The sequence below is a fragment of the Tachypleus tridentatus genome, chromosome 1 (genome assembly GCF_004210375.1).
Source record: "Tachypleus tridentatus isolate NWPU-2018 chromosome 1, ASM421037v1, whole genome shotgun sequence".
NCBI lineage: Eukaryota > Metazoa > Arthropoda > Merostomata > Xiphosura > Limulidae > Tachypleus > Tachypleus tridentatus.
The window spans coordinates 81,245,793-81,271,389 of record NC_134825.1 but is presented as its reverse complement, the minus strand read 5'-3'; the positions used below and the strand labels follow the sequence as shown (position 1 = coordinate 81,271,389).

General features: G+C 30.1%; 1 protein-coding gene across 9 annotated transcripts in view; it reads left to right on the top strand.

The window, feature by feature from the left end:
* The window catches only part of LOC143253370 (uncharacterized), a 58,937-nt gene extending 34,046 nt beyond the window's left edge, over window positions 1–24,891 (top strand). For 3 of the 9 annotated variants that reach the window (XM_076507177.1, XM_076507156.1, XM_076507139.1), the window contains 15 exons: window positions 224–313; window positions 829–885; window positions 3,275–3,328; window positions 3,671–3,690; window positions 6,486–6,531; window positions 7,065–7,134; window positions 7,466–7,537; window positions 10,108–10,222; window positions 12,367–12,449; window positions 13,121–13,192; window positions 14,051–14,110; window positions 14,865–14,975; window positions 15,832–15,910; window positions 21,488–21,555; window positions 22,101–24,891. In XM_076507177.1, coding sequence (XP_076363292.1) covers window positions 224–313; window positions 829–885; window positions 3,275–3,328; window positions 3,671–3,690; window positions 6,486–6,531; window positions 7,065–7,134; window positions 7,466–7,537; window positions 10,108–10,222; window positions 12,367–12,449; window positions 13,121–13,192; window positions 14,051–14,110; window positions 14,865–14,975; window positions 15,832–15,910; window positions 21,488–21,555; window positions 22,101–22,228 — 1,125 coding nt within the window. In that variant the 3' untranslated portion in view covers window positions 22,229–24,891. Of the gene's footprint in view, window positions 1–223; window positions 314–828; window positions 886–3,274; window positions 3,329–3,670; window positions 3,691–6,485; window positions 6,532–7,064; window positions 7,135–7,449; window positions 7,538–10,107; window positions 10,223–12,366; window positions 12,450–13,120; window positions 13,193–14,050; window positions 14,112–14,864; window positions 14,976–15,831; window positions 15,911–21,487; window positions 21,556–22,100 lie in introns of those variants that run through there. The other 6 variants (XM_076507165.1, XM_076507147.1, XM_076507140.1 and 3 more) reach the window with 6 other exon arrangements.
* The last annotated feature ends 706 nt before the right edge of the window (window positions 24,892–25,597 follow it).

The window sequence follows — 25,597 nt, the reverse complement described above, 5'->3', positions numbered from 1 at the left end:
TAAATAATATGTACAATAAGAAAAAAATTAAATATAATGCAATAATTTCCCTCACAAACCTTAAATTAAAACATTTTAAAATTCTAGTGTAATAGAATGAGGAATAACTATGTAAGAATAACTCCCTTTCCCTTTGCTTGTTTAACACATATTGAGGAATAATGTATTGTATCATGTTTAACAAATGAATGACTTTTTTAAGACTATTATGTTTTCAAATTAGGTTTTGTTTGATGAGTTAAAACTAGACAGTAAGTTACAGAAGATTACTCTAACAACTGTGAACAATCTTAGGTCAACATGTGAAGCAGTGGTAAGTGATTTTATATTCTCCAACATTTCATTGGTGTAGAAAGTTATCTGTTTATAAAACCATATTTTCTTCTAGTGAAATGATACATGATTCTATATATTTCTTTGATTTCGAATGATGTATATGGAAAAGATCACCTCATAATTCCAGAATTTTCATCAATCTCATTTACTCAGATGCCGTGTTATTAGTTACTGCTTATCAGAAGCACTTGTGATTTACTTCAGTAGTCACTATGTGTTGAAGAGAAATATTTTGATATATATAGTGATTGTGTGTTGATGTTTAACATATGTATTACATTGTTGCAGTATATGCAACACTCTTATCTCTCTGAGTTATTTACTCTTTATTTTTAATAATTCAATCAGCATAGAAGTTTTATGTTTTACTTTTCTTGTTTTGTATCTTTTGCATATAATTCTATTTGTAGTTAATTATCAGGTTTGATTAGTATCTACATAAATCTAGAATAAAGCACATAGTATAACAAGTTTATTATGATACTTTACTAGCTTGAAGCATTAAAGAATTGCCACCCACTGCCTCAGTTAATTCTGGAATATCGACATGTGAGTTGTTTGGCACTTGTGATATTAATACTAGTGGATTTTCAAACATTTTCCTTTCAAGGTTTTACATTTTACTCTGTAATAAGCATAAGTGATGTCAGTATTTTTAGATATATTCATCATGTATTGTTAGTAATAAAATGTATGATGTTTTAACTCTGTGTACACAGGCTCAATCACTGGATAATTAATAATTACTATAATTCCAAATCTACTTTATGTTTCTTAATGGCATTTGACAGTCTTTTAATAAACATAAAAAGTATGTTTTATAAAAAAAATCAAGTTTTTAATAAGATATTTCTACTAAAGATTCATCTGAGAACTTATTGAGCCAGTTTATGTGAAAGTGAATATCAAAAGTTCTTTTTCTGTAACATTATATATTTTTTCCATAGCTTTTTCTACACAAACAGTGTACTTGATTCCGGGGGGCCTTTAGAGATATTATTCAAATATAAGCAAAAGGATGGTTGAAAACATGAAATAAATAGCAGCAACACAATTATTTTTTTCTGTGTTGAATGTAAAGTTACAGCTTATTTATATTCATAGTTTAAACATTTATTCTTTTAGTAAATGTTTTCTATTCGTTTTATTATATGGAGCATTGCTTCTCCCAAACAATAAAGCAGTAAATCACACTGTGAGCCATTATACTACCACTGACAACATGTAACACCAGCTCTGAAAAGCAAGTAAACATGTGAATCTCTTAGCTATATCTAAAAAACAACAACAAAAAAACAATAAGCTTGGAAGTAAATTTACATTATGGTTTAGTGACATCTGTAGTATAACTAGTTTATAAAAAACTCAGAAGATTGAGGGATAGAAGGAAAAATTTTAAATAGACAATTTGGTGGGTATGTTTATCAGACAAATTTTTAATTAAATACTAAAAATAGCCAATAAATTACAAATCTTTAAATAGCATAATAATATTTTGTCAAACACAATGACATTCCAATTATTATATATTACATATGTATATATAATTACTATTCACTCATAAGTGCTTAAGCTGTAGTTGTTTTTGTTAAAACATACAACAATAAATTAAAAAGTATACATAACAAATAATTGTCTCCAGTACTCATAATGCTCTAAAGCTCACTTCTACTCAGGAGACATGATTGCTAAACCTTGTGCTAAGCCTCATTGATTCTCTCAAACCGAGGTGAACACAAATTAATTTGTGAATATTTTAAGTGTGCATTTTGTAAAAGAAAAAAGTTGTTAAAAACAATATCTTAGTTAGGAAGATAGGTTAAGAAAATTCATTTCTGTTTACAGTAATGATTTTACTAACCACATTTCAACATTTCCTAAGAAATTTCAGTTTTTCTCAACATAAAACTGACAGATAACCATAAGTTTTGCGTGGGTCAGTATATATTTTTTCAGTTTATTATAAACATGCACTTAAGAGAAGTAGGTTTGAGTAAATAAATGGCTTTAAAAGAAAAAGATGTAAGGGGTTTCTCTGGTAGGTTTGTTAAATATATTGATATCTCAGAAAATACAATAATGTGGGAGGTTCTTATTTAGTATTCTTTCTTTTTATTTTGTGAAATCTGAGATTTTAAGTGTTTAGATACTATTAACATTCGACAGGAAGTAATAACATATAAATTGAACAACTTGTAGCACAGGTATGTCGTGTGTCATACAAGAGTGAGTATTTGAATACTTTTTTTTAGCATTGTAGTTCAAATAAAGAAATTAAATTTTATGTAATACTGACATATGACATATTAATTGTGTTTTGATGCCAAGTTTATTGATTTAGTTTGATCATAAAGTTGTATAATCACATTTTGAATGCAACTCCTTCAAAGTTGTGATATGCACGTTTTGATCACACCTTATCACATGGGATTAAACCCACCAGCTATGACCTATTTGGGTGATATAAAATTATTTGGGATTAAAGAAAATAATGTAGTAGTCTTTTTAGGGATTAGTGTAAACATGTTAACTTTTAATTTTATATTTTTCAAATTGAAAGTTTTTCATGTATTCTTGAAACAAAAATTATGATTGTAATTACGTATCTGTGATAAAAATTTGTCACACAAGTCTTATTACTGAAATAAAAGCTTTGGTAACAAGAGATTGTGCTTATTTTTTTCATGAATAATGAATAAATGTGAACTATTATTATTGTGTGGGTAAACATTTTTGTATTGTTTGAATTGGTTGTGAAATATTGTTGCAGTAGGTTTAAGAGAAATATTTTTATTAATATACATTCATTAAGCAATATTCAGGCCAGAAAATAACTATATTATTAAGGTAAACTAATTATATTATTTCATTTATGATACAGGTATAAAACTTTACTTTTCATACTTCAGAAAACTGATATATATTTTTTTTTCATTAGCTTGTTAAAGTAAAGTCAACATATGTTGATGGATTAATCAGTCACATTAAAAATGTAAGTTTAATTACATTTATTTCACTAGACTTTGACTGTAGTATTAAGAAGTGTGTAAATCTACAGTACATAAATGATTGTGTATATACAATGTGCAACAATTGTTTCTGTTAGTTAGTGTCTTAATTTCTGTTGTACAGAAAAAACAGGTTGTTTGTTATGAATATTTTATTGAAATAGAAAATATATATGTTTTTTAATGTAAAAGCTTATAATTTACAAAAAAAATATTTTCTGTGCCTCACTAGATTTAAAATATTTACATAGGAAATCATTGTCTGTTAAATTAATTCAGATAATTAAATGCAAAATTAAAGTATCTTGAATTTTATTTCTTTGCAGGACATTCTTTGTACAACTTGGTAAGAGCTGCTTTCATGTATTTATTCTCTTTTTTTCTATTAACTTAAATTTCAGCTTATTGTTTTTTTTAGCAAAGAAACCACTTTTCAGATACAATTAATTGAAATAATTTTTTCTCCTGCACTCTTTATGCATAGATTGCAACAACTTATATCTACTTGTACTAATATTATTATGTTATGTTTGTTATTATTTGTGCTTTTAATATAAAGTAGCAGAAAAGCAATTTTGAAAATAGTTAGACAATATACGTAATTAAAGATAGTAGTGAAATTATGAGGTTGACTTTTTTGATACATAAAACGAAAAATCTATATGAAAATATAGGAATTGTGATATAGACTATTTTTTTCTTTTGCCACCACATCCTGATGGTACTAGTACTTTTTTGTTTCTTACCATAAAAAAAGACTTATTTTGCAACAAATGCTAATTTTATATTAAATTGCCAACTGTTGTTTGTTTAGGAGACTTAGTGAAAGTTTTAAGTTATGCATGAAATGGAGTTATATTTTGCATTAACAGAGTCAATATATAATTATGAAATAAGTTACAAGGTTTTCTATATCAAACTTGTTTTTACTACTTAGACTAGTGTATAGTCTGTTAAATGTGACAGGGCAAGTACTACCACTCCCACTCTGTAGAATGCCCTAACCTTACATTTCATAGCTAACTGAAATAAATATATTTTGCAAAATCAAGCTTGAGGTTGTTCTCCAGGTTGTTGAATGGGCTTTGGATCATTTTCTTTTTCTTTCCAGCTGGTTAGGATTCATTCTGGAAATTTTTCCATGGTGGCTTATATTAATTATCAACATGGATCTACAAACACACACACACACTCACATTAAATTTGTTTGGTGGTGTGTCTTGTATCAGGTGATTTCACTCTCATAGCTAATTGCCTTTTTTTGACTGGATCACATTTACTGACAGATTGAACCTGCCATTTTTTTATGACTGTCTGCACCTGGGTATGCTCCATATTGATGCCTTTGCCACTACCCTAAATCATAAATTACCTTGCTTTTGGTCCCTGGTTCCTTATCCTCAAACTTTGGCTGTTGATACCTTCAACCAGATTGGTTTCATCTGTTTAGTTCATAAAGAGTGGTCTCCCTTATCCATGCTTCTCTGTGCTCAGTCCTTCTGATTGGTTCTTACTGGCCTGCTAAACTTTGGTTCCTTCAGTTGCTCCAACTGCAGGTGGTCCCTCCTTTTTCATCCTGACCTGCTTCATCAACCCCAATCACTGGTGCTCCACTCCATGTTGTTTGTCCACCTTCTTCATGCAGTGATGAGGTGTTCCATTTTCTTTTGAAGAGTAGCTTCACACTTAGCTAGTACCATTCATCCATCTTCTTTGACTATGTATCAATGCAAGTGGAATGTTCATCTCTCTTGAGCATTGACTCAAGGTTTCCAGGCTTCTCATACAATGGATGCCTGTATCTCCATGTTTTCTACATTGCTCTTTAAGAGGAGTTTGTTGGTCTTATAAATTTCAAGGATTTGGGTGGCTTTATCATACACTTCCCATTTTTTTGCATTTCCATGAGATCTTTGCTTTCCTTGTCCTTTCCACCTAGATCTGTTGCTTTGTGCTTCATTAACCACTGAGGCATTCATTGCTTCTGGACTGAGGCATAAGTGTCATCTTTCATGCTTTATCTTTGAAGGCATAATTCCTCCTCATTGTGGCCTGCATGCATCATAGGTTGGATATTTTTGCCCATAACGTTTCTAAAACTTTGTATCACTCCTCCTACTTTATCCTTTATCTTGATCATGCTTTCCTTCCTAAGACCTCTGTGGCACAAGAAGATCATTCATCTTTTCCTCAATCTGTCTATCCTCTGTTTTTCATTTACACCCTCATCCTGACCCACAGACTTCTCTGTTCTGTCTGTGTCCTCCATTGTTATATTGCTCACACAGCTTCCTTCTGTGGTCCTCATTTCTATACTTTTATCCCTTGGCAACCTTCCTTTTCATGTGATCTTTCCCTTGTTACTCCTGACCAGTTGGGTTTGATGTTTTATCCTTCTGGCCTATTTCTTTTTCTGTCCTTCCTGGTATGACCTCTATCACATTTCTTTGCATCAACTCCATCAACTTATCTTCTCCCTTGCCTCTTGTCTTTATCAGTCATAGAAGAGATTCTGTGATTGAGCATGGGGATGATTCTGCACATATTTATTTCTCACTGCCTAACCAAATCATCGTTTCTGCTTCCTCAGAGTATCACCTGCTGCCACAGACTTCAGCACGGCTGTGACACAAGGCAATTACTTACAAATGCCTTCTTTTCCTTCAAGGTCCCCCTGTTTCAGCTTTACCTTGAATCCCACTCTGTGGTGATTGGCATCTAACAAAGTATTCAATCTCTATAATAATAGGTTCCACTTGAAGTGATGGTTTGGTATTGGCACACAGGGAGAGTCACATGTGTCACATGATGGAGGTTCTTTCCTATTCATGGAGAGATGACACATGCAGATTTGTATAAAAGACATGTTGAAATTTCTTATTCTAGTATACATTATGAAAAATTTGCATATAGAGGGTAGCACAAAACAGGAAAAGCTAATCTTGTGAGTAGAGAGAAGTGCCTATCAGAAATACATTTTCAGTTTAGGAAACATATAACTTAATTAGTGCAAATATTCATGCTTATAAAAATTAAGTGTACTGAGGTCAGGATATATTTTAGTGTGGATCCTTTGATGCAAGTGTTTTGTTTAAGGTTGACAGTTACATGTTAATTTTCTTTGCTTATTTGTTAAAATAGGGATCAAACAGCTGCAGTTACAGGTCGACTTTCATCTGCTAACCCAGTGAGTATATAAATTGGTATTATACTTCTTTAGTGGATACGTTTTAATGACATTTTGTTAAATAACCAAATATCTATGTTTTTGCATCAGTTTCTAACAGTTTTGCTTGTCATTATGCAAAATCTCAGTAGATTAATTAGATCTATGCAGCAAAAGTATTTTTACCTGTAAATACTTGGTTACATATTGTATTTCAAAATGCTTATTTTTCTCGACAACAGAAATTCTAAAGTGTGTAAGTGAAGTAATTAAAATGTGATAGCCAACTGTAAAAAATCACATTAAAATATGAAAACTGAATTATGATTCTTGAAAAAGAAATTAAGGTTTGGTAACTTTTGTTAGACATACTGTTATAAATAGAAAACAGTGGTATTAAATATCATTCTAGTATTACTTAATTACTATAGCCTGAAAACGTTTTTCATGATAAATCAATATTTATTTTTAGATAGTTTTCAGTATTACTGGCCTGCAACCATATTTTAAATCATAAACACTTACTGCTATAATTTATTTATTTCTTTTGAAAGAACTTACAATCCATTCCAAAGTTCCCAGTGTGCCTAAGTAAATCAGAAAATGAAAGTGGAACAGTTAAAAGTATGTACAAACAAAGAATAATAATTGATTGAGATATTGTGTATCAGCCAAAAGAGTTTATAGTTTTAGTGTGAGATTTTTTTCTTTTTAAAAACTATTTACTACAAATCTATAGAGTATTTTTATGGTTTTTATAATTAATATTCTTGTTATTTTTCTCAAATAAATCATTGTTTTAATTCACTCATTTTTGTAATCAGATGACACTAAGTTAGTTTTGCTTATTTTACTAAAATCTGACATTGTAAAATACATCTAAGTATACTATATTAAACAGTTATGTGTAATATTATAAAATATTTATCTTATTTTTAGAACTTGCTGTTTTCAGGACCAGATCAGAAAGTTCTTAGAATCAGAGATCCATTTATAAGTCAAGAAGGATGGTCACTTCTTGCTGCTGGTATGTTGGACTGAGTTTTTAATGAAGAGGAGATAATTGTGGTACTCTCAGAGATAGAGGTGTCATCAATCTCTTTCAAGTGAGAGATGTGAGGAGGGTTAGATGAAAAATTGAGGGGGCCACATTTTACATCTTGTGGGGACACTTACTGTAGTTTTCAGGGAGTGAATCATCTTTAACAGTAAGCATTTTTTGTTGGTTGTGTAGGTTTCATGTGAAGCTGAGGCTCATTTTGGGGTAGCTTCAGCCCTAACAAACCCCAATTTACTGTTGTCCTGACTCAGGGACACTAATTTTCTACTGATAATAGTAGAGATATTAGTAACAGCAGTCACTGTAAATATGGCAGAAAATGTTTTTAGTCCTTCATGATCAAGTTGAAGGAAGAGAGTGGACACAAATTTTAAAGTAAAGCAAAAACAGCTCACTTACTTTTAAAAGACATAAGATGCACTTATAAAATTAAAAATGTTTGCTAGAAATTCTAGTTAAGACTTAGAGAGGTAATCTTTATATAAATATAACAATAGAATAATCTTTTTAAAAGTGCACTTATTTCTCATTTCACATGGCCATTCTGTAAGTGGAAGTGGGGAGGGAATAATCTTCAGGTATTTCTGAAACAGTACTACCTCCCCCTCTCCCAAAGCTATCTGGACCTTTAGGCATTGCTGCAAAATCGTTTGTTAACAGTGCACCAGTCTATTATATTCCTTTATTTTCATGCCATTTCAGAACTGTATATCATGTGACCACCTTTCACTATTGATACTATCACAATCCTCACTTTAATTAGTGATGACGAGAAAACCAACTTGTAGAGAAAAATATATATGTAAAAATGGCTTGTTTGGGTTCAAAGCTTTGAAAGCAATCAAATATCATTTCTTAACCTCAAAATTACAAAAACCGATACACAATTTAAAACAAAAATCCACCAAAAAATCACCCATACTGGACTATATATTACTTGGGACTCAGCACATGAAACAAAACAAAAACTCAACATACTAAGAAACCAAATAAACACAGCCATAAAACTATGCTCACCAGATAAAATTAACGATGAATTGGACAAAATAAAACAATACTTCATCAACATCAATAAGTTTCCTCCACAAACCTTAGAAAACATTATATGCACATGCATATACAAAAAGCAAAATCAACTAACACGAGTAAATATATTCCACAAATAAAAAAAATCATGAAACCATATACTGCTGCATACCACATATTCTTGATATCAGCAGAAAAATAACCAACATTTGGCAAAAACTAGTAACAAAATATGACATTCTAGTTAATACCAAATTTATTCAAAAACCAGGCACAAAACTAAGGTCTATACTATGTAAAAACTACACTGACAAACACCACACCAACATTATTTGTAAAATACAATGTGATAACTGCCACGGCTTCTATATTGGAGAAACAAGTAGAAAAATGGAAACCAGATTCAAAGAACACAAAAAGTCATCTTCACACGTTTTTGAACACTGCAAATCAAATAAATGCAACATAACCATAGAAAACACCCAGATACTAAATAAAGAAACAAACATAAACAAATGCAAAATTAAAGAAGCCTTACTTATACAACAACTCAAGCCCAAAATAGACCAATACAAAGGAACACCTTTATACCTAGGGTTCAAACATCTAAGCACGCCCTCTACATTTCTACATTCAGTTATACAACCTCCTTCAAACATGTGGTCAGCTATTGGTCAGTTACCTCTTTCTTTTTTTTTTTTGTGAACCTGACAATGACTGAAGAAGGTCAAAATGTTGTTCGTATGATTGGTGCAGGGTAGTCACATGGCATACACATTTTCTGAAATGGTGCAAAAATAAAGGGGTATAGTAGACTGATGAACTATTAGCTAAATATTTTTTAGCAATGCTTAGGAAGAAACCAAGGTTGAGAGTGTTTTGGATGAGAGGAGTTAAGTACTTATCAGAAGTACATTTTTAGCGTTGGAAAGTGTTAACTTCTAAACCTCTACATATAGTTGCTGTCACGAGAGAACACATGTTATAGTAAAACATGTAATTCTCCAGTAAACTTTTCTGTGCAAGTGTTCAACAACATTGAAAAGAAATGACCTTCTAAGACTAAAAAATTACTTAGCTACATTTTATAATGGGTCTTTCTATATATTAAATTTTACAAATGTGCCAAATGTTCATCATCATGGAAAAAATTGAAAATTTTTATTTTAAACTAAAAGGAGAAAAAACAGAAACACCTGATATGTTTCATTTGTTACTTTTTTTACAAGATTAACTATGTTTACATTAAAATATTTTCCTTATTTCAAATGTTTATTCAAACAAAACTTAAGTGTCAGTAATTCCTTTTAACTTATCATTCTTAATAAATCATCAGAAACGTTCAATAATTTGAATTCCACTTAATGATATCTAAGTTTTATATATATTTTGTGCTCTTTATGGGTTATTAGCAAATTGAGCTAAAGTTATATCAAAGTTTTGTTTTTCCAGTGTCAAACAACAAATTGAAATAAGATGAATGTTCTATAAGTTTTATTTTTCTTTCACAGACTTTCAACAAATTGAACTTCGTTTATTAGCACATTTTTGTCAAGATAAAAAACTTATTAATGCTTTCAGAGGTCCTAATTATCCAGACATTTTTATTCAGCTAACTTCTCTTTGGTAAGACTTTCTCTGTTTTTTTATTGTATTACATTTATCAGCAATTGAGTTGATTAAAGAAAAGCATAGTTATATCATAATTACAAAGTGTAACATTATAACAAGAGCCAAATTATGATAGAAGCTTAATATTTTACTGTCTCATGTTAGTGTGTGTAAAATATTTTGAGCCCATTTTAGCATAAAAGTATAACCTATATATCTTTGCTAAACAAATGATATAAAAGCCATTTTTGGAATGCATTGTGATCAAAACACACTGGTTTTTCTATATATTAGAAATTCTTATGTAAGGAACCACAATTTTTCTATGTAGTTTTTTCACTACGTTTTCTCAGTAAAAAGATGTGCATGTGCACATATATGGATAAGGTAAGTAACACCCAGGTGCACTACTTCAGGGTCCACTTAGTATTAGTTCAAAATTTCAGGTTTCTAGGTTCTTTCCTCTTGGAACAATGGTGTCACACATACACAGACATGCAAGTGTGTGTTTGTCTGTGATTTGTTTCTATTTGTAATATAAGAACTCAGTTCTATTCTATGTGGCATTTTTCTAGCTTTCATCATTAAAATATATGCTCATATGCATGTACACATTTCTGTGTGGTTTTTCACATAAAAAATGAGCATGGCCATTTGCATTTAGATAATTAATAACACCCAGATGCAAACTCTTAAGGTCCATTTAGTCTGAGTGCAAAATTTCTGGTTTCTAGGTTTTTCATCTTGAAGTTATATCAGTCAAACATACACATTCATACATGTGCTTGTTTGTCTGTGATTTCTATTTGTAATATAGGAACTACTTCTTTTCTGTGTGATTTCTTGCTAGCTTGCCTCATTAAAATGATGTGCATGCAATCACATATGTGGATAAGTAATAATACTTGGGGTCTACATAGTATAGGTGCAAAATTTCAGGTCTCAAGGTTCTTTTTTATTGGTGTTATGACAGTTGCATATTCTTTCCTGTAGGGTTTATCACTAGTGTACCTCACAAAAAAGATGCATGGATACATATACATATATAAGTAATAATATTCAGGTGTACAGCTGCAGGATCTACTTAGTATAGTTACAAAACCTAGTTTTTAGGTGCATTCCTCTTGGAGCTATGGTGGTCAAAGACACACAAACAAACAGATGTGTCCTTTTATTATTATATATAACGTAGATCTAGGTTTGTAATCACTGATATCTGGTGTGTATTTAGGAAAGTTTCTGTGTTCCTATATGAGATTAAAGATAATTTACAAGTCAAGTTCAAATAATATACATTAATTCTTGATTGTTATGACTGGTTATATGTATGTAAGACAGACTCCCAAAGCAACTTATCTCCAGGTCAGCTCATATATCAAACTAAGAGGAGTACTGCACTGGTCTCATGTGTGAACATGTGTAATTTTATAGTAGTCATCAATATGTTTAAAACATTGACCTCTAAATCAATCTATTTCTAGAATATGGTAAAGTCAGTTAATCCTGAGCTAATGGCTTTAAGTGTATCTGGTCTTTAGGTACTATATAAAGAAAGAGGCAAATGGCTATATATATTATATCTATGCCTTTAAAATTATTTTTAAAATAATTATGTGAAATATCTCTGTTTTAGACAGAGTTATGCAGTATGTAATGGATTTTTCTGTAAATTTTTACCATTTAAAGTAGTAATATTTTCAATGTAGGTCTTGATGTGAATAGATATAAAAGCAGTTGTTCTAGTTTGAATGGTTAACACTCCTACGAAAAGTGGGGCCTAATAGGCCCCAGAGCAACTTGAAAGGTTATTAATATTAGGCTAATAATTTGGTATTTAAATGAAATTGCCATTTAAGTCCATTAATGAATGGATTAACGAGATTCCCACTGTCCCTATCTACTATCTAGCGAAACCACAGCCAGGGGAACGGGCTTGGAGAAATCAGGACTAGAAACGTCTTTTCGTAGGAGTGTTAATAAACTTAAGAAATGTGTGTAATTTATGTAGAACTGTAAGCACTTACATTTTAATTAGCATATTATCTTAAAGTTGTAGAATATAATGATGAATTGATAGAGTTAAATTAACTGTTAGTTTGGATTCCTAATTTTTCTAGATGTCATTAGTTTGTATTCACTATTCATCAACTGTTTTTAAGGTTGAAGAAACCTTTAGAGTATATCACTTCTGTAGAAAGAGAGAAAACCAAGAGAATAGTGTATTCTGTGATGTATGGAGTTGGTAGGTTCAGTTAAAAATACTTCATCAAATAGAATTAAATATATGAAAAAAAGAAAGAGTGATAAGTCAGTTGTAAATTACTCTTGTTTTTCTCAAAATAAAACTTAAATTCTAAACATTTTCAGCTGTTACATTACATTACTCTTAATTTTTTTTGTGTTAATATGATTCAGTATTTTTTAGTGATTTTTCAATATAACGTTATCCTAATCTTTGAACATTTTGTTTAATAGTAAGATTTTGTTGGAGCCTCGAATATTTGCCTTTAAACCTCAGAACCAAAACTGATGAAGCAGTACATAGAATCCTGAAATGTGTAATCTAAAGGATAACAAATTTTTTTGAAGATGAAGTTTTGGCACACTTTGGTTTATATTTAACAACTGAATAGTGTTTCAAGTACATTAGCTAATTAAAAGAATCTTTAATTAAAATATAGGATCACATGTTTATCATAATTAAAAAAAACATGGCCTACACACTGCATGATAGCAATTTAGGTATTATGCATACAGATATATACACACAAATATTTTAGACTTAGATTATTAAACACCAGAGTGTATATATATATATACACACACACACCATAGAATTTTCATGTATTTATATCTGTTTCATTTGGTTGTTCATGGCAGGCATTTTTTATTATTTATTCCATTATTATTTAGGTAAAGTAAGACTGGCAAGTTACCTTTCAATACCAGAAAATGAAGCAGAAACTGTAATTGAGAACTTTTTAAGTAAGTGATTTGTTTGTTTAGAGTTAAATTTACCCAAACAAGAATTTTAATTGTTCATCTATAATAGTTAAATATGGGGCTTAAACATAAGCCAGTTTGACTGAATATCATTTAACAAAGTGAGTAACTATAAATAGTAGTATATACATTGGTAAATGTAAAAGTATTAATAGGCTGTATTGCTTGTAGTTGTAATAATTTTATTTACCATGAAAGAGTATTTATACATAATCTATGTAATACTTGAAGACACAATAACAATACCAAAAAGAGAAAACGAAATTTTCATTAAAGCAGTAGAATTACAGAAGTACTTTAATTTTATTAATATGTAGGCTGTACTTTATGAAAGAAGTATTCTAATGTTTATGTTTAAAAACAGTAATATGTACATTTCTTTAAAAATATTTCAAAAAAATTAAGTTTATAACTGAATAAATATATAGGTGAACTTAATGGTATTGTAATATTAAGTGTGTTTGACAATTGGATCATTAGAAATTTAATGTTTTGTAAAATTATAACCTGATGTAGTAAATTTATCAGTTACTTAATATTTTTTAATAAGATCATTTTAATTTTATAATCTTGGAAAGAACTTTTAGCAGTTATATCCAGATCTTACTTATCTTAACTCTTGATGTACATTTATGATAAACATAAGTAAAAGTTATTTATAGGACTTAGATAAATAAAAGTAGTTAGAAATATATTAAGATGACTGTTAGTTTGTAGGCACATAATATGTCAAGGAGCTTAGATTTGAAATTAAAGAGTAAATGAATGTTTTGGAAACACCAACTTTTCCATAATGTATTTTAGAGAATATTTTGAAAAAAATATTTTCTTTTTTTGCAGACAGATTTCCTGGTATAAAACAATTTACTAAAAAGTGCATTACCGAGTGCAAGAAGACAGGTAAGTTATGAATGCTTTGTTTGTCTGTGTTAAATTATATTTTATCTTTGACCAAACCCTAATTCTGTTTTTATGTATTAGATAATAGAATTAAGATTTAAATTAAGAGTGCATAGTGAGCTGGTTAATCATAAATGCTTTTGGCTTTGTTTATTTATATATTTTTTTTCAGCATAATCTAAATTCAGTACTCATAGTACACAGTATAATGTAGGGAGATAGAATTTAGCCTGAGAACTCTAGTAATTTATTGAAAGATAAATAAATAGAATTCTTATCATTACTCTGTAACTCTTGATACTTTGATTAAACTATATGTCCTTCATACTAGTCTGTAGTAATTAAGTTAATCACTTTTACAGTAATGAGATTTTCCCCATAATCCTTCCATTAAATTTTTTTTAATTTCATTAAGCACTATTTTTTACTTTGAGTGAATAAAAGATCAGTGGAAGACTTAAATAAAATTGAAATATATCTTGTATTAATTACTTGATAAACAAAAATATGCATTAATCACAATTGTAAATAATAAACTGAAACAGAGCATTTTGAAAGTTTGAAAAATTTATAATATCCAACATCAGGAGAGTTGAAAAGTTAATGAATAATGTATTAGGCAAACATACATTTGTAATGAGACTAGTTTTAATGTTACAAGATGTTTTCATTTAAATAAATAAAAAAGTTATAAGAAGCCATTTTTGGTTAAGATTATCATTAGCACCAGTAAATAGTGTGACTTTTGTTTCAGGGTATGTTTGCAGTATTCTGAAAAGGAGAAGGGTGCTTCCCTACTTAAATTCTATGAATCATATGTTACGAATGCAGGCAGAGAGACAGGCTGTTAATTTTCTTATTCAAGGTATCTGTAAATATTGGATTGTAGATTTATGTAAGCTACTAGTTTAAAATGAAATACTAAAGACTGCAAGTAAGTTTTTGTTTTCATTCCCTTTATCGTTTTATTAATGTTCTTTGGATATTGCATATAATATGTTTTTCTAATGTTTGATAGTTCTTTGTTAATATAAGAACTATCAGTGATTTTTCACTTTACTGAGATATGTTGAAGACTTTCCAAGAGCTTAAGAAAAATGGTAAGTAAATATTTTGAATTGTTTAAATATTTTGATCATGAGGAAACTTGGTTTTCTGTTTGCAAGGAAATGTGTATGAATTGACCAATAAGAAATATACATGCATAGAGGCACTGTTTTGATTGAAGCATTTATTTTTAAGAGATGGTAGATGCTTTCAGGATTTCAACTTTGTAAGTAATGTCTTTGTGTAAATTAAATTATCAAGAAGTTCAAATGATTAATAATTATAGTTGCTTAAGCATATTTTAGTATTGTTGACACAATGTTTTATAATTGGAAATACCTTGGCATAAATATCTAAGTAAATAGGTAGTTACACTTTGTATTATTACTTTCAGTTCCTCAGTGACTCAGAAGTGAGTTTGATGGCTTATAATGCAAAATGGATTCAGCCCCTGTAGTGTGCACGGTGTAGAAGGCTTATTCACTTAAATAAGTAAAGTTTCTGTTTTTGATAATTAAATAAAGTTACTAAGAACCACAGTTTTACTTCTAGTTAGAGATTGAACTTGTGAAACAGAGGCAAACATTTATTTAATTTTCATTTTAGCAGTAAAGGACTACAGTTAATTTTATAACAAATTTGTAATGTGCTGTTGTTATTTAATTGTACTTTAGGATCAGCAGCAGACATATGTAAATCAGCTATGGTTGAAGTTGAGAATGAAATAGCAGCTCACACAAACTTACATGCCAGGTAATATACATATAACAGATAATTTTATGCTGATACTACTTCTGATAGACTTACAAAGTGATCTTTATGAATCAAATGATCTTATTACAATGGTATTTTGCATAGCCTTTAATGTGGGTAACTCTATGTAGATAAAATAGATAATTTTATACTGGTAGCATCTTACTTACTTATGAGCAAAGTTTTTAAATCTGTGTATAAATTGCTTTTGTTAATATATATTATATTATGAATAAATTAGGGATCTCCTAAGGACCCAATGTATTTGGATCACATGTATAAAATGTATGCATGTCGGGAGAAGCACTGTAAATAACAACATTTGGTTTTAAAAGTATAACCCAAGCCTGAGGGTTATAAAATGGTTGTGTAATGTGGGCTAATTTCACTGCTAGAAATTAAAAAATTTCCTGTATTTAAAATAACTGCTCAACTTCACAAGTGTATGCATGCTTGTTATCCTATTCATAGACCAGTTATTATATATTATGTGGTACTTTCTCTATCTGCTCTTTACTTTGATTGTTTCTTATGAGATATTATCATATTCTTCCCTTTACTTTGCTGTTAAGAGGTCAGAATAAAGGTTTTGAATGTGTGGGTATTGGGTGCAGGATCTATTCCTACCTTCTAGGGATGTTTAGGCCAACACTTTACAGTATATCTTATTTTTATTATCTTTCTTCAGGATTTTCACCAGAATTGGAGATTTTTTTTAGGTGTTTGGCTGCTTCTAGTGGTTTTCTTAGTTCTATTTGGAATATCACTCATTTTTCCAATCCCCTTCTTGGCTTAAATTCAGCAGATACTTTTTTATAGGCAACAGCCCTGTACTTTGATTCTAGATTGTATATCAGATATTTTCTGCTTTGGAGTTAAAAAATGTATGTTTCTGCTTCCCATCAGTTTACTTCTGTTGTTACTTTCTTTTAAGCCAGTCTAGGTTTTTTGTTACTTGTTTGGCTATTATAATTGTCAGTTATCTCCTTTTTAGCTTCTCAATGTTGGTTTTTTAGCACTAGGTTAAATTTATTGTTTCAATTTTCCTTCTTATATGTTTGATGTTGTTGAAACAGTATTCTGTTTCCTGATGGACCCTACATTTTCACTTTTTTATTGATTATGATTGTGAAATTGTGACTTCTTCCTATACATATCTTGTGAGAGGAAAATCTGTTGAATTGATGTCTCAGTGGGGAGAAGTTAAATGTAAACGAACCATGAACTCTGGATATTTGAGGCTATAGTATTTGTCTAATGTTGGAGGTTGCTCCACATTTTTCATCAGATTTTTTTCTCTTCCTTTTTACTTATTTCATTTTTCTTTTCTTGAAGAGGGGATTTGTTTTCTTATTCATAAAGATACCATAGTAGAAGTTTTGGATTGAAATATAGAATTCTCTCCAGCCTGTTTTGTCATTTTCAAGAAGCTAAGGATTGGATCTATTCAGGTTAACTGTATTTTTAACTATTTCTTATTTCAAAACCAAATTTTTCCTTGTTGGGTCTTATATAAAGAAGAAATGTGTGATATCAGATTTTCATAACTGATGCTTACTTTCATATTCCAATACATTTAAAGTTTCATCACTTTCTAGTTTTGTCTTCCTGAGCTAGATATTTTACTTTTGAACCATTTCATTTGGTCTTACACACAGTTTGTCTTGCATGTGTTCACAAGAGTGTTGATATCCAAGGTATTGTTCCAATCTAAGCAGGGTTTTAGTTTTTATCACAGAAAATTGGTTATTATCTTTAATTTTGGTACTTAATAGTTGCAAAAGATATAAATAATGGTTTCATACTGTGTTATGGATGGAAAGGTCCCATAATCCATCTGTGTACCATCTTTTAATTATGTTGCAATTTAGTTATTCTGCAGCTAATGTTTTTTTTAGCATGGTGTGGAAACATAAGTTACATCTATGATAGCCACCTGTTTTAGATTATGCAGGTCTCAGATGGATGTCTTTGCTAAAAGGATGGTCAGATTTCTATGTGTATCCTTCTTTTTTAATTGAAATCCTGTTATATGTGTTGCAACAGATATGTCTTTTTGTCATGCCACATTGTATTGGTGGCTCCTTTTTGGCCACTTAAACTGTAGTTTTCTTTTGTTTGAGATAGGCAGTGTTCCTGCTATTTCCTCTGCCCAACTGTAAACACTTCTTGATATTCCCATAATGTAATTGTTCTGTCACAATGTGTTAAGGATGTTTCTTCACTCTTGGCTTATCTTCAGACTATTAGTAGATCAGTAAAGTTTTCTTTTTTATCTGCGAGATAAATTAACGGTTTCTGCTGGAAGGTTTCCCTAATTATCTTTCATTTTCAGCAGGAAAAGCTCAAGGAGCTTAGTGTTTTGTTTGAATTGACTCTTTTAATGTGTGATTTTTATTGCCTCTACCTTGGGAGAGTTTAACTGTCAAATTTGGCTCTGTAAGCTATCAGCTTTGCATGGCTTAGCAGTTAGGACACTCGACTTTCAATCACAAGTTTGAATCCAATAACCAAACATGTTTGTCCTTTCATCTGTAGGAACTTCATAATGTGAAGTGAACATTGCTCTTACAAAGTTTTTTTAACTATCTGCATCCAGGTTTAGCTCTTTTACCATATCCATATCTTTTACAGTATTACATTCAAAATTTAATTAAACAACTTTATTATCAGTGTATGCCAATGAGTTTTGTATGAAAATGTAGGTTATTATTCAAATTTGTATGTTATTTTATTTCTGAAGGAAATATGTAAAATGTTCTCAATCCTGATTTTTCTGTGTCACATGGTGTAACTGAGCTCTGATTTCTCCTTGTCAGCATTTTATAAAATCAAAAACATACTCCAGTTTTTTCTAGCTAGAAAAACAAGCAAGAACTTAAAATTTGAGCATCCTATCTTTTTGATTTGCTGAGATATTAATAAATTTGTCAAACCCACCAGAGGAAACTCCCCCTCTCTCTGACTTTCAATACTATTTAATAATTAACTTGACATGGGGGATGAACCTTTTACAAACAACAGAGGAGCATCTTTTGCTCTACACAAATATTAAAAGCAAATGTTTGGTTTTTCTGGCATCAACCATTGCTCAAAAAAATTGCTTGGTTTATGGTGCTTATATATTGCTGCTCTGAATGTTAAAGAACTTTTTTTTTAAACCTGTGTATAGCTTGATAAGATTGTAGCTTTTGGACATTCTATTCCAGTGACTGATGTTTTTTTGTATTCTAAAATTTATATTTGAATTATACATGAATTGTTTTTTGGACATATTTGAGACTCAACAAGGCAGTTAACAGAAGAATACTTATTTGGGTACAAACTATATATAGTTTTAACAAAAGAAACTAAGATTAAAAATTTGTAAACATTTCAGTTTAGATTGATGAAACTTTGGTGAAATAAAATGTCTAAAATTACACTACCTTTGGACATAGATGAAGTGTAACCACAAATTACATAATCACAAGAAACAGGTAATGAGCATCCAGTTTTATTTATTGCTTTTAAATGTGAATTACCACTCCAGTGTACAAGTTGTAGCAGTAAAGCCATAAAATTACAAGAGAACAGGTATGAAAAGTTTAAAATTTAACACTGTTAAGATAAGTAATTTGTATCTTTCTGATCAATGCTGCAGTCAGTGTGCAGAGAAAGATATGTTATTATACATTTTATTTCATATTTTTCCCCTTTTCATTTTACTGTACATTGATGATTTCACTGTAGTAAATATTAAGGTAGAGAAAATAAGAACTAAAATAAAAAGTTTTACCAGAAAGAACGTTTGATATTCATTTAAGAGGTTCTAGAAGTGATGCAAATGAAATATGAAAACTGTGGGATAAAAAGAAGGGTTTTTATTTTTAACAATGAAATCATCTTTTGCTTAGGCTGACATAATAAAGATATTGGAAATTCACAGAAAAATGCTTAAACAAAAATCTTATTTTTTGTATAAACAAACTTGTAATGTTTGCTAAAAAGTTGCCAATTAGTAGATTCAGAATTATGACAAAAATTATGTATACTTCAGGGATAAGTGGTTGGTCAAGTTGATTGAGTCTGTGAAACTACTAACTTTTATTTGTTCCATTCTCAGAGATTTTATCCTCTGCATTATTAGCTCCTTCCCTAACAAGATGGCTGAGACTGAATATTTTACACACTAATAAGCTTTTTTTCAGGATTAACAGGTTTGCCTTCTTACTGTTTTTGGCTGTTGCAACTTCAGTTCACCTGGAGAACTTTTTACAAACTGTTGTACACTTTCACATGTTGTTTGCATCAAACTCAGATGATTTCAGCTGATGGATTTTGTCTTCCCCTTCTGTTGTTGTCAAGTATCAATAATACAGATTTTGATACATTAACTACCAGTTTTGATGTTTGTTTTTATATGTGTACATAACTGGTGATAAAACTGAAATAGTCATCTTGTCCTTTAATATACATGCATGACCAGATGGTTTCATATGGTAGCTTTTCCCTTCATGCAAGTTCAAGTTGATTAGTATCTTGCTTGAATTTCTTTTCTTGTAACATATTATGGATCTTTCTTAGGGCAACATTAGCCCCATATATATATATATAAATAGAGGTATAGTACTTTATTCAAAATGAACAGTTTAGAAAAGATACTGTGATTGGTTCTTCCCATAAGGATGGTTTGAGAAAATGTGTTACTATATATTAAGGAACTACCAATGTAAGGGCTTGGTAAAGAGCAAGGGTAGATCTTTGTCATAGGTGATGATTTAGCTAGACAATAGAACTCTTGGAAGCCCAGCAATTAGCATGAATACTTTACTGTTAAAATTTAGGGTTTGATCTTTGGGGTGGGCACAGGGCAAATAACCCATTGCACACTTTTGTGCTTAACAGTTGAGAGACCTAAATGGTAGAGGGCCACAATCATTTGATGAAACGTATTTGTTTTTGTATTTAATGATGTATGTTTGTCAAGACCAGATCTATTAGATTTGTATGTGAATTTCTAAAAATAACTAACTTTATATGTTCATACTTCATTTTATCTAAATGTTAAATTGCATTTAACATGTTATTAACTTGCATTTAATTATTTTAGGATTGTCAAAGTAGCATATTCAGTAAGCATATTGAAGTTTTGTTTGTTATTCTATCATTTATTTTGTTTGTACACACCAAATAAGTGATTTGAGTTTTATTTAAGTTTCAATTATTTTAAATTATGTCATTGTTTAATGTCAATTAAAGCTTTTTTGTTCAGTACTAGGCATTAAAATGAACTCATTAAATTTGTATAGAAGTCTCATAATGGTTGTGTAAGGATAATCTGAACTTTATTTTATAGTAGGGTACTCATACTTGTTAATGTTATTATGTAAATTCATTTAAATTTTTTGTTATTTTGTGATTCAAACACAAAATAAGATCAGGAAAACCAAAAAATGAACTTATAAGAACACTAGTTTGTTTTGTAATGCTTTGATACTTTGGGTTTAAATTACAAATAAGCTCGTAACTGTTGTTTTTTTTTTCCATTTGATTTAAGTTTTATTTACAAGTAGGGCCTTACTGCTATATTTCCAGATTGTTGGTACAACTACATGATGAACTATTGTGGGAAGTGCCTGATGTTGAACTGGAAGCTACAAAATGTGAGTTGGAGGTTTTTCATTTTAATTTCTTCTTCTTCCAGCTTTAAGGATATCATGCACAACTGTGAAGTAAATAACTTAAGGAAAATAAAAGTAGAGACTTAATTAATAATATAAGTTATTTCTTTGTGCATCATACACCTTAGAAAGGCAAACACTGCCATGCAACCTAAACCTTTTTTTTTTGAAATCACATTTGAGTAATTTTGTTTGACTTACATAAAATCAAAGGTTTCTACTTCACATTATACATCTTAGAAAACTGAGAGATTTTGGTCCTCCTTTTTTATAAAGAATTATAAAATGTACATTACAGAAATTAGTTTTTATATTGGCATATAGTACTGCTAAGGATTAGCAGAGGGCATGATATATATACACTCAAGATGAAAGATATTTTATTGCATTGACAGTTGAATAAATACATAGTTGTCAACTTCGTTCATCAAATTTGAACTTTTCTGGAGTTCTATAATGATATATAACTAATGGTAAATTATTTAAAACTGTAGAGGATTGTTGGATTACTGGCTTAATATTTACAGGCTTAGTGAAGAAAGTGATGGAAGACACAGGTAGACTTCTGAACCAACAAGTAATACTAGAAGTTCCTATTACAGTCTCATTGAGTGTTGGGAAGACATGGGGTGGAATGTCTTCACTTCCTACATGAATTAATATTTGTTGTGTAACAAGAAAGATACTTGTTACTTGTTTTATTTTGAAAAGTATTTCAACACAGTGAAGTATAATACAATATATGGTTAAATATTTTGAAATTGCTTAAACATTCACAATAAGATTTCCTAATTTTTAATATTTTAGATTCTCTCATAACTATCTATACATAAATAAATAATTATATACATACACATAACACATAGGATGGTCCAAAATTATCATTTTTTTAATTATAATTATTAAATAACTAGGAAAACAACCATGCAGTTTTCAATATCTTATAGTTCAACTCAAAGTTTCTGATGTTTTTATAGACTTCCATGCATGCACGATTAGTGGTTCTCAGCACGTATAATCAGTATTTGATTTCTATGTGTGTTTGCAGCAACATGTCCACAGTTACAGTGATAATGACATTATTATTCTGATCTTTAGCTCTGTGATGTTTAATATAAGTATGTGATACATGATGTCCCTAATATACCCTCAAAGAAAGAAGTCTAGTGGAGTGACAAAATTGTCCCGCTCTGACCATTTTATCACATTGAGTGTTTCCTTGCTCTGGTACCATTTTATGGTATAATACTACTAACTGGACTGAAAAATGTGTTAATAAAAGCTATTTGAGCTTAGCTGCAAGATATTGAACACTGAATAATTATATTTATTTGGTTATTTAATATTCCAGTTTTAAAACAGGAAAGATAATTTTGGTCTGCCCTGTATATGTATACGTATGCGTGTATGTCTTAAATGGAAGAAGGTAATCACTAATGTTGTATTTAGATCATCATTATAAACAAACTTACTCTAGTTGCTAAAATCTTATTTAACCCAAGGCTATCATAATATAATTTTCTAATTTTGACATGTCAGTTAATTGTCCATAATAGTTTTTTGATGTTGTATTTATTTCAAAGTTTATTTGATAAAAATATTTATTGCAAGTTATTTATGAAAATATCTACAACAGTGTAAACAAAAACATGCTAAATATATTTTTCTTGAATAAAATCTCTTTGTATCTGACTTACCAAGTGAAATATAAAAACCATACATATATTTGTACCCCATAGCTGTATGCCCCCCAGTAACACAGTGGTATGTCTGTGGACATGCACTACTAAAAACTGGGTTTTGATACCTGTGATGGGCAGAGAACACATAGCCCATTGTATAACTTTATGCTTAATTACAAACAAACAAGGCCATAGCTGTATAATAGTGAAGGACACAACAATAAAAATGTTATTTATGTTTGTTTTACATGTACATTTTAAAAAAGTAGACTAGATTTTAATATTGGTTTTTACTTATAATTAAAATTACCAAAACATTTAGATGGCACAATTACTGGAAATAAATGGCATATTTTTATCATTATTTTTATCTTGAATAATTGATTGACATAAATTTGAGAAAGATGTATTCAGAATACGTTCAACTTTAGACAAAACCAGGCCTGAGCATAAACCAGTGACCAGTATGTCAGGCGATGGCTATGAAGTTTTATGGTTTGTGTCTTCTTACTGCCAAAAATAATATAAACTTACCTGGTCTTATGGTTATTTTCACGATGAAGTTTTGAATATTAAAAAAATACATGATTAAAAATGCCTTCCCTCTAGTGCTCATCAACAGAAGTACTTTTGAATATATCAGTAATGTTTAAAACCACAAAATTAGTAACTTCAACGTTCCTAAACGTCTTATCACCTTAGTGTTGTTTTTCACTGGTTTCCATGGCATAAATCTAAAAAGTAAAATCTAAAGTATTCTGCAGTGAACCTCCCCGAAGTCAGCTCAAGACTAATCTTCAAACTGAACAAATGGATGTGCACTTCTTTCCTGTTTAAAGACAAAATATCTCCTTCAAAAAAAATCGTTGGTACAATACAAATATTTGTGTCCTTGATGCATGCAAGTCTCAATTGGGCCAACGACTCAAACCTTAGCTACCAGGATCAAGGAGTATGAACATAACAACCCTTTCAATAACTCTGGAATTTAAAACCACATAAGCAAAGACTGTAGTGAAAAACCAAATAGTGAACACTTCAGAATAATAAACTCAGCGAAAGATGAATGGATGCTAAGAAGAGAGGAAGGACTTCTAATTCGTAACCTACAAACTAAGCTATACAGTCAACTAGCTACGTCACTGCATCACAAACTATGATCAACTCGTCGTGCCTGAGATGGGCAAAAAGTGAAAATTTCATCCCAGAAATAAAATAATAATAATAATGAAATAATGCTATATACGTTGATATGACAAAAGTAACCCAAGAGGTGACAATGTGTACTGTTGACTAACTGTCTTTTCCTTCAGCAATTCAGAATTAGAGAGAGCCAGTGTAGTAGCTGTGAGAAGTTTTTTGCGAATATCTGAAAAGAAAAAAGGTAAAGCATACTAAGTATTCAAAAACATGCCTTTTCTTCAATGTGAATGAAGTGTACCAAGTATATTGTAGTCAAGTTAAATCTTTAGAATTATTTTTTAAATTTGAGATTGGTTTACGATATTTGTATGTGATTATTACCGTTTTTAGGATGGATAAAATTTGTGGATTCGACTGTTTTACATGAATGTTACTTTACATCAGAAGTTCTTGCTTTCTTACACACTGTAAAATTTAACTTAAAATTTGAGGAATTTGCAGGATTCTTGATTTTTATGAATTTTTCTGTTGGGTTTTATAAATAGAATTAACGGAAAAATAGAATATTTTGTCTTTATTACTTATTCACACATATCAAGACAGATAGTGGTTATGCGGCAAAAACAACGTGTAGGACACACTGTGTTAACAGAGGTTATAGTTTAACGTTTTTCTACCTACTGTAGCTCGGACTGTGGTAGTCCAAACTATCATATGTTTTCAGTGGATGTGTTCTACAGGACTTACTTCACGTACAAAACTTCAATGCAAACCATTATGAAACACCTGAGATATAAAATATCTAATTTTGATTAATTTTTTACCTGTATTTTCTTCACATCAAACGTACTTTATTTGATAAGAAAACATACTCTTTTTTTTTTTTTTTCAAATTTGGTACACAAATAGATCATTAACATCTACAATTAGGTGTCTCATTTGGTACAACTACAAACCACATGTGTAAAGTTATTTAACAAAATCTGCTCAGATTTGATTAGTAATTGTTCGTACGTCTACGCAAAAAGACACACGAGCTATTGGTCAAATATTTTTGCTACACCTTTATCTAAAAGCAAAAGTAGACAGTTTTTAGTTTTTTGTCATTCGGATTAAAGATGGCTGATTTCAAGACAAGAAAACTGACGTCATTTTCTAGATCGAGTTTTCAAAAGAATCCTACAGATAGACAGTTATAC